General features: G+C 41.4%; 1 protein-coding gene across 1 annotated transcript in view; it reads left to right on the plus strand.

Moving 5' to 3' along the window:
* The first annotated feature begins 217 nt into the window (after positions 1 to 217).
* PPP2R5A (protein phosphatase 2 regulatory subunit B'alpha) overlaps positions 218 to 13,904 on the plus strand; it is a 47,115-nt gene continuing 33,428 nt past the window's right edge. Inside the window, exon 1 of the mRNA XM_071739599.1 lies at positions 218 to 1,431. Within this exon, the coding sequence (XP_071595700.1) occupies positions 1,281 to 1,431 (151 nt within the window). The 5' untranslated portion in view covers positions 218 to 1,280. The remainder of the gene's footprint in view (positions 1,432 to 13,904) is intronic.

Genomic DNA, 13,904 nt, shown 5'->3' on the forward strand with positions numbered 1-13,904 from the left:
GCAACGCCCCCGCTCCTCGCCGCCGGCCGCTTCCCTGCCAACCCCGCGGCCGCCCCATGGCGGGGATTGGGCAGCAGCTGCCCCGCCCGCCATCACCACCCCTTCCCCTTCCCCTTCCCTCGCTTTTGACGTCATCCAGGAAAGCCCCACCCACCTCGCCTCCTTCGCTCTCGGTTGGACACGCCCGGTGTCAATCACGCCGTCCCCGGTGCCAGTCCCAGCTCCCGCGTCCTCCCCAAGCCCGTGCGTGAGCAGGGAGGAGGGGGGAATATGGGTGTTCCATGAGCCTCTGTTTTAATTGGCTGCTCGGCGCCGTCACTCATCCAGCGCCGCCAGGAACGCCCGCTCCTCTCGCCCCTTTGGCGGTCGTGCTTGCTCCGCCCCTTTCACCTCCCTCCTTCCCTCAACTCCACTCGGTCCAAGTTGCGCGGCCGATCCCCAGCCGGTTCTCTGTCGGTGCGGCTTGCAGCGGCGGGCGGGGACACTGGTGGCGGCCCCCGGCGGAGCAGGAGGGGGCAGGATGACGGCGGAGGCGCGGGGAGCACCCGGCTGTGGTTGAAGGCGAAGGGGCGTGTGGAAGCGAGCGACTGGAGAGCGGGGAGTGGAAGCGGCTTCCCCGGCGAGCTCGGCCCAGGGGCGAGTCCGGCCGATGACAGCGGGCTCGGCGCGGTCTGCCGCAGGGAAGCCCAGCTGAAGGGGACGTGAAGCGAACGAGGCGGGAGCGGGGCAGCGATACCGCCGAGCCCGGCCCGCGGCCGCTCGCGAGGCGCCTGCCCTGAGGAGAGCGGCAGCCCGGTCGTCTGCCCCCCGCCCCGGGAAAGTTTGGCGCTCGCCCGCCCCTCCGGGCAAAGTTGTCGTTGGATTTGTTTGTTTGTGTTCTTTTCCTCCTCCTCCCCCCCCCCCCCTTCCGCTCCCTCGGCCGCCGCTGCGCTCCCCCTCCTCTCCTCAGCCGGCTACGCGCGGAGAGGAAACTGCGAGGGAAGCAGGAACTGAGGAGCGGCGGCAGCCCGGACCCAGGAGCCTCCCCGGTGCTCGGCAGTCAGCAGCCCGCCCCGCCGCTCGGACTCCCGCCCGCCCCTCTTCCTCTCGGACGGGCGTGAGGGCAGAGAGGACTTGATTTGGGGATTTTTATTTTTTTTTTTCCCCAGTTTTTTTTGTTTGTTTGTTTGTTTCTGTATTTTTTTTTTTTAAAGCCCTTTTTTTGCCCGCCCGCTTCTCCGTCCGCTTTAATATATGCTTCTGGAGAGCGACGTCCCCCCGCGCCGCCTCACCGCCCAGCCATGTCGGCGGCCATCTCTGCCGCGGAGAAAGTGGATGGCTTCACACGGAAATCGGTGCGCAAGGCTCAGAGGCAGAAGCGCTCGCAGGGCTCCTCGCAGTTCCGCAGCCAGGGCAGCCAGGTGGAGCTCTCGCCCCTGCCCCAGCTCAAAGGTACCCACCCGTCTGTCGTCCTTCATCCTCCCCACCACTCCCCCTTGCCACCACGGCCCTCCGGCTTACAGGTGCCGGTGTCCTCCGCTGCCCCGGGGCCGGCTCTTCTGACACGGTGCGCCCCGTGCTGCCCTGTCCTGGCCTTGTCCCCGGACCCTCTGCCCTTTAGCCATGTCCTCCCTTGCTCTCGGTGCTCTCCAGTCAGGGACTTTACCGGGGTGATTCTGTGTGCGGACGGACTGCCTGCCTTCCTCTGCTCGTGTAAACGTGTGTCGTGCAGGTCGGTTCTCGTTTACTGCCTCGGGAACTGACTCCTCCACCCCTTTTCTGGGTAACTCAGGAGTAAGTGTAGGTGTGCTTTCTGAGGGCTTGCTGCCGAAAATGTAGACGCTAAGTTGAGTTTGGGAGTGCAGGGAACCGAGCGCTGAAACATCGGAGCCAGAGGTGGCTCCTCCCACGAGGGGATCTTGCGAAGAGGAACTCTGTGCCCGTGGCATAATATCCCGAGTTACAGGAGAGAGTTTGCGTTTGGCTTGTTTGTTCCTTCTCGTCACTTTTGGACAGTGCTTGAATGACGTTTTGCCTGCCTTATTTTAATGATCAACAGTTGCCTCAGAGACCTCCTCCAGCCTAGTGCTGTATGCAGACGTTTGCAAGTGAATGACAAGTATAAATGCTGGCATCGCTGATATTAAAATAAATACTGAGGGTTTTATTTCTTGTACTGGAGCTAAAATCTGAAATTACTCAATTCATTAGATTACAAAAATTAAACAAAAGTTGTTTACAACCTTCCATGCTTTTGAATATCAAAATAAATGTATGTATATATAGTCCCTTAAAAAGTCACTAGGCAGAGAATCTAAATTTGTTATTAAAGTATTTGATAGGGACCTGAAAAACAAGGGAGACATATTACCTTAACATGACCTGGCAAATGAATTTCACTTCCACTAGGTGTTGAAGTTCTAAGCTTTTTGAAGTCGCAGCATGTGATGGTGAAAAAAACCTCTGATTTGCAGCAGATATCCAAAATGTGAATGAAATACAGCAAACATGAAAAGTTCCTAGATGCTAAGTAATGATTTTTTTTTCTGTTTGATATTTATGGCTTTTACAATCATGTCTGTCGTATTTAAAGAAATGTCTTCTACTCTGAGCTGTAGATATACATTAACCATAAAACAACTCATTAGCAGTAACGTTTCTAAAGACAAAATAAGCTTGGGGCAGGAGAGTAACTTGGGGAGGGCTTTTTTTTTTTTTTTTTTTATATATTTATATGTTGCTGTGGCTTTGGATGCAACTTTCAACAACAGGGGTATTCTTGGTGCTTGTTTTGGGGTTTCTTTTTGAAGTTTGTGTCCTGTCTTGATACACTAGTTTGATATTAGGAATTTATAAGTCGAGTAATGTGAAATCAAGATTTAGTGTCTGTTTAGATAGTGTATTTTCCTTAGAGGTAGTTTTTATACAACTACATTTGGCACCTTGGTAAATACCACACATAGGTGGCAGACTTCAGAAAGTTTGAATCTCGATCCTGCAAACAGTTAAGCATGCAGACTTTTTGCAGGGAGCAATTCCAGCTTAAATCAGCAAAATATCCAAGTTTACATTCTTTGCTGAACTGGGACTTTAATACTAAATTTTCAGCTTTGTATGAATAAGTCTTACAGTTTTATGACTGCAGTTTTACAGCTTTTTACATGTAATGCAGAGAAACTTTGCATGGCATCAGCAGCTCAGATGTTTGGAAATTTGAGGCCAAAACAGACATTTTTTCAGTTATGCAGAGTTTTATAGTAGTTTGAGTTGTCATAAATTCTTAAAGGGAAATCACTTCTGTCTTTATGCTTATGATTTAAATTTAAAGACTTTAATCTCTAGACCTTCTTCAGAACATAAATTGTGGGCAGAATATGCTTTTATGCATTATAATATCCCCGCCAGACAGTTAGCAGGAAGCTGGGTGGCACTCTTCTGCATAGTTTCTCCCACTGTGATGTTAGATATGTCCTGAACGTAGATAAGGACATAAGATGATTTTCCTCCGTCTGCTTGAGGCTCTCTCCCTTTCTCTCTCGAACCTGTCCTGCCCACCCCTCTCCGAACCCCCCCCCCCGCCCCCCGAACTTAAAAACCTAGAGAGAAAGTGTTTGCTTTCTCTATAAACGTATCACGTTGTAAAACTTCTTGTTGTAATCACGTGTGTCTTGGGAAAATGAAGCTTTGCTTTATTCTTTAAAGCCAGTATGGAATTCAGTAATAGTTGTGATGCTGCCAGTGTAGAGTCATCTACAGAGTAGTAGCCAGCGTTCCCAGGGAGGGGCTGAAAAAGAAAGTGCAGTCATTATAGTGATGCCTAAGGGTGCTCAGCACATTCTTGCAAAATTATATTAAGACTTTCTGCAATTTCTGGTTACCTGCAAGTAAGTGGTTAAATCTGAGATGTTTGAAGACTGTATTGGGAGAAAAGTAGTGTTTTGTAGCTGAAAAAGCATTTTGGTATTATGCTGCTGTAAAATATTTCATCTTGCTTACAGTTACCATCTTGTTTCATCACATTTAAGAAAAAATATTATAAAGGAAGTATGAACAGTATTCTGAAACTCCTCAGTAGGCTTCTCAGGCTGGTCAAAAATACTTGCGTATATTATACTGGAAGGAGAGATGCTCCAGAAGAAAACCAAAAATTACCCATATATGTTTAAAAAATACCTTCTTGGATTGATAGCGCTGTGGGTTTTTTTACTTTTATCTAGGGACCGTTGGTTGTTTGCCAATGAAATGACCGGATCAGATTGTGTAACATGTTTTCATAGCTGTATTGTTTGAAAGCCTGTAGACAGATAATCTTAAATTTCTGAAGTTAATTATACTGCTGCTGTGTATTATCAAAATTCCTTAATTTGGCTGCAGGAGAGAAAAGAAATACATCTACTCACTGCTAGGAGAGAAAAGAAATACATCTACAAAGAGTAGGTAACAGTCCCAAATAGTAGGTGCCCTTGACTTGAGAGGTTTTGTTGGAGTAATAAGATGGAGAAGAAAGGCACTGAGATTGTGTGTTGTCATAATATTCAGCTTATTTTTCTGTGTGATGATATCTATTACTTTTGGATAAAAGCTCAGCAACACCTGCCTCATACAAAGATATATAAAATAAGTTAGTGATCTGTTCTTCAGTGAAGCTAGCAGGTTTCCAGTGTGTTTGTTATTCCAGAGAGTGTCCATTTTACTTTATTTAAAAGCTGAATAAGAAATACTGAAGACCCAGTGACTGTATTTTAAAGAAAAAGGGGGAAAAAAAGCACAGCTTGTTAAACCTGCTAGAGGTTGAAGCTGCTTCCCCTATCTCCTTTTCATTTTGTTACTTTATAGTTTAAATAATATAAATCCTTTGAAAAACCTGCACCCAAAATAATATGCTAGTTAGCAGCAGGATTTTATCACTTCACAGACAATTCTGAAAGTGTTGTCTTTAAAGAAATCTGGCAAAGGAAGTGTTATTTTTAGCATCTTAAGCAGTGGGAATTTCATCTCAATAGCGAGTAATTTTAAAAAATTGTAATACCATATGCAGTTACCTTTCATTTTTTTGGACAAGAGATACAACTTGACCTTGGAACCTGATTTGATTTATTACAGCAGAAGAATTCTGTTGGTTTTGGTTGAAGAAGCATGTGAAAAATTGCAAAGAGAAAACATAGTTTGTTGCTTTTGTGTTAATAGGGTCTGTCAGATTGTAAAGCAAATATACTTTTTGTTTGTTTTTTCTGTGTACCAAACATGTCAAGTGCAGCTTGAATGAATCAATTTTCTCAGGTCTTTCTGTGATCTCAATAGTCAATATCTGTTTGGGAAGGGGCATGTCCTCACAGGCTTATTTCTTACATCATGCTCAGAGAACAAATATATTAAAAAAAACTCTTAGTATTCACTTTCAGATTTAACTGTCCAGAGAAAACTCTGGCCCTCACGGCAGAAGGATGGGGAAAGTGGTGCAAACATCTTTTAACCGTAACCTAGCAATGATTATAGCAGTCTCTGTGGGGCTGAGAATTACAGTGGTGAAACAGAATAAGACATTTTTATGACAACTTTATGATGTGTAGTTTCAGAATTTAAATACGGGGTCTAAAATGGGTGTTACCAGTAGTATTTTCTTTACTTGAATCCTGAAGGGGAGAGGGCTTGGGTTTGACTGAAAACCAGGTGCTGTCTTAAAGCTAAACTTTTGTGAAATGTTACAGGAAAGCATAATAATATTGCTATGGGTAAAATTTTAACTTTATTAAATCTGTCAGAGTCAGTTCAAACCTTAAACTTCGAATGTTTGGTTTCATATGGTGCCTACTTCAGAGACACAAAATGAGAAAATTATTCTCAGCTGTTTTTAACTCTACTTCTAATATTACGTTGACTTTGTTCCCCTAAGGTCCTTCAAAAATTTTAGAATGTTTTATTTTTACTACTGCCTTAGTAGAGATTTATAAGCTAAAATGACAGTTTTCTGTCCCATTTTTTTTTGTTGTTGTTGTTTTGTATCTTTGATGATTCACTGATACATCCTTTTCTCTATTCTCCCATTTTCTGCCTTTTTTTTTTAAACATCCCTTGCAACTACTATCTTGGTTGAGCTTTTGTTTGAGAGGTAATCTTTATTTTGGATGAAGAATGAGGGTGTTCTTTAAGGAATATAGATTTAGCTTTTATGTATAATCTCAGGAGGGCACACTATAAAGTAGTGAAAACTCCTGTTAAGTGAAGTTACAATCTTGAGAAATAGAGAACCTATAATAGCTGAAGCAGCTTTAAGAATTTGTTTAATATTCTACTGTAGTTCCATGAAAAATGGGCTGTTTAATTTTTTCTATATTAAGGAACTGTTCCTGCTTCATGGAGTGGAACATTTAGTCTTTAATTCTTAAATTTGCATTTTTTATCCTTAGACTTTTGTCTAAACTAAGAGTTTTTGGTCTTGGAATGTAGTTCCATCAATAGCAACTCCTAAATATAGAGCCTATTGACGATCTTCACATGAACTTTTCTATTTAAATCTTTCATATCTTCTGTGTGCCAGCTTAGTATCAGATTTCTTTTTCCATATTAGTTGCTTTCTAGTTTAGTCAGTTTTGCAGGTGCTGAATTTAATGTTAGTTGCTGGAGAAAATACAAATGGAATTACTTACTGTTCCAGGCTACCCGGTCAAAAGAGGATTACTTCTATCTACAGATACAGTTTTAAAATTATCTACCTAAAAATTATTCAGTACTTTTTCAAAAGTGTCATACAAATCTGTGCAGTTTAATGTTCTGTTTAAGCATAGGAAGGGTGGGTGTTGTGTTTTTATGAAAAGAGGCACTTCTCTTGAGGGATATAAAATTCAGCTTCTATGCCGTCATAGTCCCAACTCCTGTTTTAATTTGGCAGATGAAAATTGTATTTATAGCCTGATAAGTGTGTGGATTTTGAAGGCTGGAACCACAGCATAACTAGATGAATAGGCAGTAAATAATGCAATGTTGTAGAAGACTCTTGGCAAAATACTCACTGGACCGACAGTGACAGCTTCTTTTTAATGTCTGAATCATTGATTTTTATTGGAGAGTCACTGGACTAGTTTAAGTTTTGCAGAGTTCATGGTTAACGAAGTATGTTGTCTACAAGATGCTTATTTCCTAGTATACTTTTGACTTAAAGGCAGAGCTCATAGTAGTAATGTTGCCTACAATTCTCCTTCACAAGACCTTATTCTCAGCTGCTTACAGCATTGCTAAACTGTTTCAACTGAAGTTTTCCATGCCAAGTATGGACAGTTTTATTTGGAACTGTTCGTCAGGCTAATTTTCTTAGTTTCAGCAAAAACAGTTCATACTGCTTCTACGGCTGTAGTAAAAATAAATTGTATGTCATGAGTATTTTTTTAAAAATTAAGTAATTAACTGTCTTGAAGTTTTTAATGTTTGCTGTACTTTAGAGCTTAGCACATGGTTCTTAATGAAAATCGATCAAATTTGGTCTCAATACCAAGGTCTGCTCAGAAGAAAGGTTGATGATTGAGGATCTGCTGTGCTATTCTGTATTGATGATAACGGGATGAGGTTCAACAAGGCCAAGTGCCGGGTCCTGCACTTTGGCCCCAACAACCCCATGGGGAGCTCCAGGCTGGGGACAGAGTGGCTGAGAGCAGCCAGGCAGAAAGGGACCTGGGAGTCTGGATTGACAGGAATGAGCCAGCAGTGTGCCCAGGTAGCCAAGAAGGCCAATGGCATCCTGGCCTGTATCAGGAACAACGTGGCCAGCAGGTCCAAGGAAGTGATTCTGCCCCTGTGCTCAGCACTGGTGAGGCCACACCTCGAGTCCTGTGTCCAGTTCTGGGCCCCTCAGTTCAGGAAGGATATTGAGGTCCTGGAGCAGGTCCAAAAGAGGGCAACCAGGCTGGTGAAAGGACTCGAGTACAGATCCTATGAGGAGAGGCTGAGGGATCTGGGGCTGTTCAGCCTGGAGAAGAGGAGGCTCAGGGGAGACCTCATCACTCTCTACAACTCCCTGAAAGGAGGGGGTAGCCAGGTGGGGGTTGGTCTCTTTTCCCAGGCAACTCTCAGCAAGACAAGAGGGCACAAGAGGTCTCAAGTTGTGCGGGGGGAGGTTTAGGTTGGACATTAGAAAGAATTTCTTTACTGAGAGGGTGATCAGGCATTGGAATGGGCTGCCCAGGGAAGTGGTGGATTCTCCATCCCTGGAGATATTTAAAAAGAGACTGGATGTGGCACTCAGTGCCATGGTCTGGTAACTGCAGGGGTAGTGGATCAAGGGTTGGACTTGATGATCTCTGAGGTTCCTTCCAACCCAGCCAATTCTATGATTCTATGAGGTTCAGTATCTGCTATGCTGCTCTCACCTACTGCACAGTGCGGGCTACTATGCATGGCTCTCTTTGTTTTTTTCTCTGTAACAGTGCTAAGTATGGCAACTAAGTGTATGGAAAACTGGTAATGTCTTCTACAAGCAAGAACCCAGACTTGTGTTGCTGGTGAGGGAACCGCATGGAACTGGTGGGCTGATTAGAGAAGTTAAAGTGGTAAGGAGGGCAGAAGCTCCTCTCCAGTAGCTGTCAGTAAGCTCAGTATTTAGAATATCAACAATCCTGTTGGCTTTGAAACTTTCTGGAAATGTTTCTTGTCACGCTCTCATCAAGTTTCTTCATAGTTTTTCATTGCAACTGTGGTTTCTGAATTTCCCATGATCTTCCTGAAATTTCATGGGTCTAGAGCTTTAGTTCTGTAAATCAGTAATTGATTGCAGATGAGTTGGCTCATCAGATGAGTCTCTGAGACTCTTGTAGTGAGGAGAAAATAACTGCAATGGCCATGGTTAGAGCATGAAATTTTGTTTCAGTCATTGTGTTTAGTACCACAGCTTCTTGCTTCTGTCTGTCGGGGGTGTGCAGGAGTAAAGCTGAGAAAAGCTGGTGAATTGTAGCTATAGGATACTATCAGGCCTTAAGTATTTTAAGAGTATTGAGGCTATGGAGAGACAGTAGTCTCATCAGAATTGTATGTGACTTGTAGCAGCACAGTAGATTTTCTCAGAGCTAAAGAGGAAGTGGAGCGATAGAGAAGGACAGTGTAGCATGGATCAGGAAGGCTGACCTGAAGAGGAGCAGAAATAAAAAAATCATTAAAAAAATCATAAACGTGCAACACAAAATCATAAAAATCATACCAATTTATCTGAAGATGAAGGGGAAAGCAGCCTTATTTCTGCTCCTGCTGTATTTGAGAATTAGCAGGGTTCATGACTGCCAAAACAGATGAACTTTTAGAAGTGATTTAATAGATTGCTTTGGTTTTATATATGGTTGGTCCTTTAAAAAAATAAAAGCATAACGTTTATTTAATCAATTTATTTCCAAGTAAAATTCCATGGGAAAGTGAGGGAGAACAAAATAGGTTAAAAAACAAGTAATTAGTGTAATTGAGTAAGGCTCTTGAAAAGTATGTGCTGTTTTTAATTACATGTTTTATACTTATTGAAAATCTTATAAGACTGAAGTCCTGTTGAGCAGCATCAATTTTGGTTCCATGTGTATGTAGCAGCAACAAATGATAAGAATTGAACTTAGATTTTGAATTATATATGTGGAATAAATATGTGCATTTTACCTTTGTTGCATTGTGTAGGAAAACAGTCGTTATTTTGAGATGAAAAATTAAGCTGCAAATGTCAGAACCCCCTAGAGAGGCACAGGCTGGGTCCAATGGAGGGCAACAGCAAAATAAGCTCAGTACAGCAAAATGGTGTAAATGGAGTTAAAAAAACAGCCAGGAGATTTTGCCAAATGGGAACATATTTAAGTGTAGGATCCCTCATTACTGAAGACTCAATGTTTACAGTTTTTGATAGAAGGCACATAACTGTTAAGCATATGGTTAAAGGTGATGAAAAAAGTAGCTCAGGCTTTTCTTTGAGGCCAGATGTTTAACTAAAATGAAGTGGGTGAAGAGATCCTGCAAATGCTCGTAGCTATGTCTGGCAGGAGCCACCAAACGCAGCAGAACCTGGGTTTCATCTGTGTTTCCAGTCTTAATTTAATCTTAGTTCTTTATAGTGATAAGTGTTACAGTAGGATCTCCTCTTCTTTGTCTGAGAAAACTTTGAAAATTTCAAAACATTGGTTTAGCCAATTTGTAAAGTATTTATCATAGACTAGGAATTAATCCAGTATCTGTGACTTCTACTTAGATTTACACAGGGATTCGAGGAGAGTGGAGCTTTTTCTTTGGCTTTTGAAAAGTTAGACTGCATGTTTCCTCTGGCACAGACTTTCTATTAAATTACTCCCCTGTACATCCTCTTCACACATTTAAAATAATGAAGTGCTAAATTAACTGCAAAATGAGCTAGTGTACTTTGTGAAGTAATGCTTGACAACTATCTCTTGGTTTCAAATAAAATATGTTTTTCCATTGCACTTGGTGCTAATTTTGCTATGTAGAAATGACAAGTGTTTTTTCAGATGCGGGGAAAATACAAACAAACTTGATTTGTAATGTTGACTTGCATTTGCTGGTGTGATGCCAAATTGGAGCAACTTCAGCATCTGATTCAAAATCAATTTTCTTGGGTAAGGTGAGGAAATAATTGGGGAAGACTGCAAGTAAATAGATTTTTTAAAAAAATCCACTTACAGCATACTTCATTATCAATGCTTACTACTAATATAATAGCATAATTTCACTCATGAGTTTTGCAGTTGACTTAATAAAAAGGGAACCTATTCAGTTGGTAAACACAGTTTCTGCCTTTTCAAGATTAAAGGATGCAAATGAAATTGTTTTGATCTTCCGGTCTAGCAAAGTGTTTGTGTTCTTATAAATAGAAAATGTTTTTCACACAGACCTCTATGATGGCCATTGGGCTGAAGTTTTTATCGAGTCTGTGTTGCACACAACTTTGTCACCTGCTTTTCAGGTGTCTTTAGGCCCTGGTAATGTAGGATAGAGCAGTACAGCTGTTGAGGGGGGGGTAAAACAGAGAGAACTGTTCAGATTATGCTCTTAATTTTTAGCAGGACAGATGTGAAGCAGTTCCTTGAGACAACCTCTTACAACCTGAAAGGTTGTCTTACATGTTCAAAATTACATCAATACAATCTTGAATTGTGTTGAACACTTACATTGAACTAATTGAGTTGAAATATTTGTACTGAACACTTTAAATAGTATTTATTTAAGAGCAAATCTTTGTGTTCAGGGAACAGTATAGTTAACAGTTCCTGTGTCAGCAACAAGGAGCATCATACTGATTGTCCCTTCAAATGTTTTTGATTCAGCAGTCTCAGAAACTTGGTCTGGAGTCTCCCTTCCTCTGGAGTCTCTTGCATCTTCCTGGTGGTTAATTTTCCTGGCACGTGAACGAGTTACCAGAAGTAAGAAGTTGTTGTGTGCCAGCCTCTCTGTGAGTGCTTTCTGCTAATACAGTATAACCTGAGTTAGAATTTAGAGAAGGACCTCTGTATACCCAGGACTCCCCCTTTATTTGCCCTCTTTGTAGGGGGACTTCTCGAAAACATACATGTTACACCTTAACAAAAACCTTTGCACTTCAGTATAAGAAAAGCTATTAAGGAGTAGTATTTTCAGTTTTGGGAAAGCAGTTTTAATTCTCAGAGCTTTGTATAAACTCTCATAATTTTAACTTAAAAGGTTGCGTCTATTCTGTATTTACATCCTTTGAGAAACTGTTTCCCATTCCAGAAATCAATTGGTGTCCTCTCTTTCTCAGTTTAATGACCTGTGCATGTTAATTCTGTGATAGGATTCATCACCCTTAAAATAATTTAAAATAGGAGCCTCTTTAAGCAATACTGTGCTAATTTAAGATCATTATTACTTAATAATCACGAGCTATTACTCCTTCATCAAAGCCAGTGAGACCATTGTTTGGGCTGGTGTCTTCAATGCGGAAGAGAATGCTAAGCTCCTAGAGCCTCTGGTTATATTCAAGATAAGCCCATTCTGGCATATGATCAGTCACTAAAACTGCTTGATGGTTTTTAAATGAAGACAGCAAGTACAGTAGCAGTGTATGCCAAAAACATAAATGAATGCAAATGAATGCATAATAGTTGGCTGGTGGTGGAAGAAAGCTTGTTTCAAATACAAGAGCAGTAACATAGTAGTTGTTGCTTTGGTTTGGTTTTTAACACACTTCAGCTGTAGAAGCCAAATTTCTTTGCCTTTTATAACAAATATAGTGTCCCTCTGAACAGAACTTGAATACAGACAACCATACCCAAATTGCTGAACTTCCCGATAGTTTCAAAAGCAGCATTGATTCAATTGTGTCAGGTTGTCAGACAACTTTTTTATATTCTGGATATTTTTTTGGTGGTTGTTGCAGGTAGGTAAAATTGTGTTGGATTCTGAACTGATGGTGTGCTCTTGAGGAAACCTTCATGGTGTTCAAGTTGTACATTTTGTTAGGGTTAACTTCATGGTGTTATGTTCCCATTCCAGTGGTTGGTGTGGTTGGTGGGTTGTTTGTTGGCTTGTTTAAGGAAACAGTGGTACTTTAATCCAGTCCTCCTTTTTGAGAAAGTGTGGTAGAAATGAGCTGAATAGTGACAGCTCTGGTTACCAGTCTTGCTATTTAATTTTTTGGGGACCAAGAAAATAATGCGTTATCACTTTTTGTATCTGACTGTGTGTTGTCTTCTGTAATTACAAAGTAGGAAATAGGGCTATTAATATGAAAGCACTTTCAAAGGTTACTTTTGTGCTCTCTGAAATGTTTTGGTTGACAAATCTTCATTAAAATCAAGAGATTTAAGATGGTAGTGGCTGGAGACACTTAACTATATGAGATGGTAAGAAAGCTTGGAAGATGGTAGAAACAATCTAGATAAAACATTTGCAGTTTACCATCACTGCAAGGAGTCATGTCACAGAATTTGTGACAGATGTTGTTAAATCAGCACAGGCTTTTCAGATTTTCTGGACTGATTTTTTAAGGTTAACTGCTGGTCGTGTGGGTGGCAGATGAGACTGAGCAAACAGTATCTGTTATTAGATGGAAGATAGCTTTCCAGTACTACTTTTATACTACCTTAAAATTATCTGTAGCTGAGGCTTCGTGACTAACTTCGTAAATTGCAATGCTGTGTGTGAATACAAATCATCATTGATTGATACCCTCATCTAGTTTTACTTCTGTGCTATTTTTTTTCCTTTTTCTTTCCTGGTATGTATTATAGAATTAATCTTAAATCCAGGAAGTTCTCATAAGCCAAACTTGTGATTTCTTAGCTGTTTCAAGTGTTGTGCCTGTGGATCTCTGAGTGCAAGTCCTGCCTGATGATTGTCTGCAGAAATTTGACCTGTAAGTGATGTGAAGTACAGCAGAAACTCAGCTTGTTATCTTGACTGCTCCTTTGTAGTCCTTCTGATTTCTGAATTGAAGAGGTGAAGTCTTTGTATGGTCCCAGACAGGATTCACCAGTGTGCCTTCTGTACCTTTAATTCTGTGCCAAGTCTTTGTTTTGGTTATCTCCTACATGTAGAATGAATTTCCTTATGAAGAATACCATTCTACTTTGTTGTCTTCCAAATCTCCTTCTCTTGTGAACAAACCAACTACTGTGTAGTAGTACTTTTAAGATATATAATGCTCCATCTGACTCCCTTATCTGACCTGGAAAATCAGACTTCTGTCTACTGAAAACATGCAGAGGAACTTATTCATCCCCTTTCAGAGTCCCAGCTGTAGATTTTGGGGGTAAGAGGTAATTTGTAAATGCTGTTAAACTCTGAACAGAGGGAGCCCAGTGGGAAACCTATAATCCTAGTTTATTAAAAAAAATGTTAGTTGCTTCTTAGGGTAGCCAGGTTTTATATCTGGAAAGCCTGAAAATACTGATGACAAGATGCCTTGGATACTTAAGGTGTTGCATTGAGTGCTCACT

This window comes from Heliangelus exortis, chromosome 3, assembly GCF_036169615.1.
Source record: "Heliangelus exortis chromosome 3, bHelExo1.hap1, whole genome shotgun sequence".
NCBI classification, from domain to species: domain Eukaryota; kingdom Metazoa; phylum Chordata; class Aves; order Apodiformes; family Trochilidae; genus Heliangelus; species Heliangelus exortis.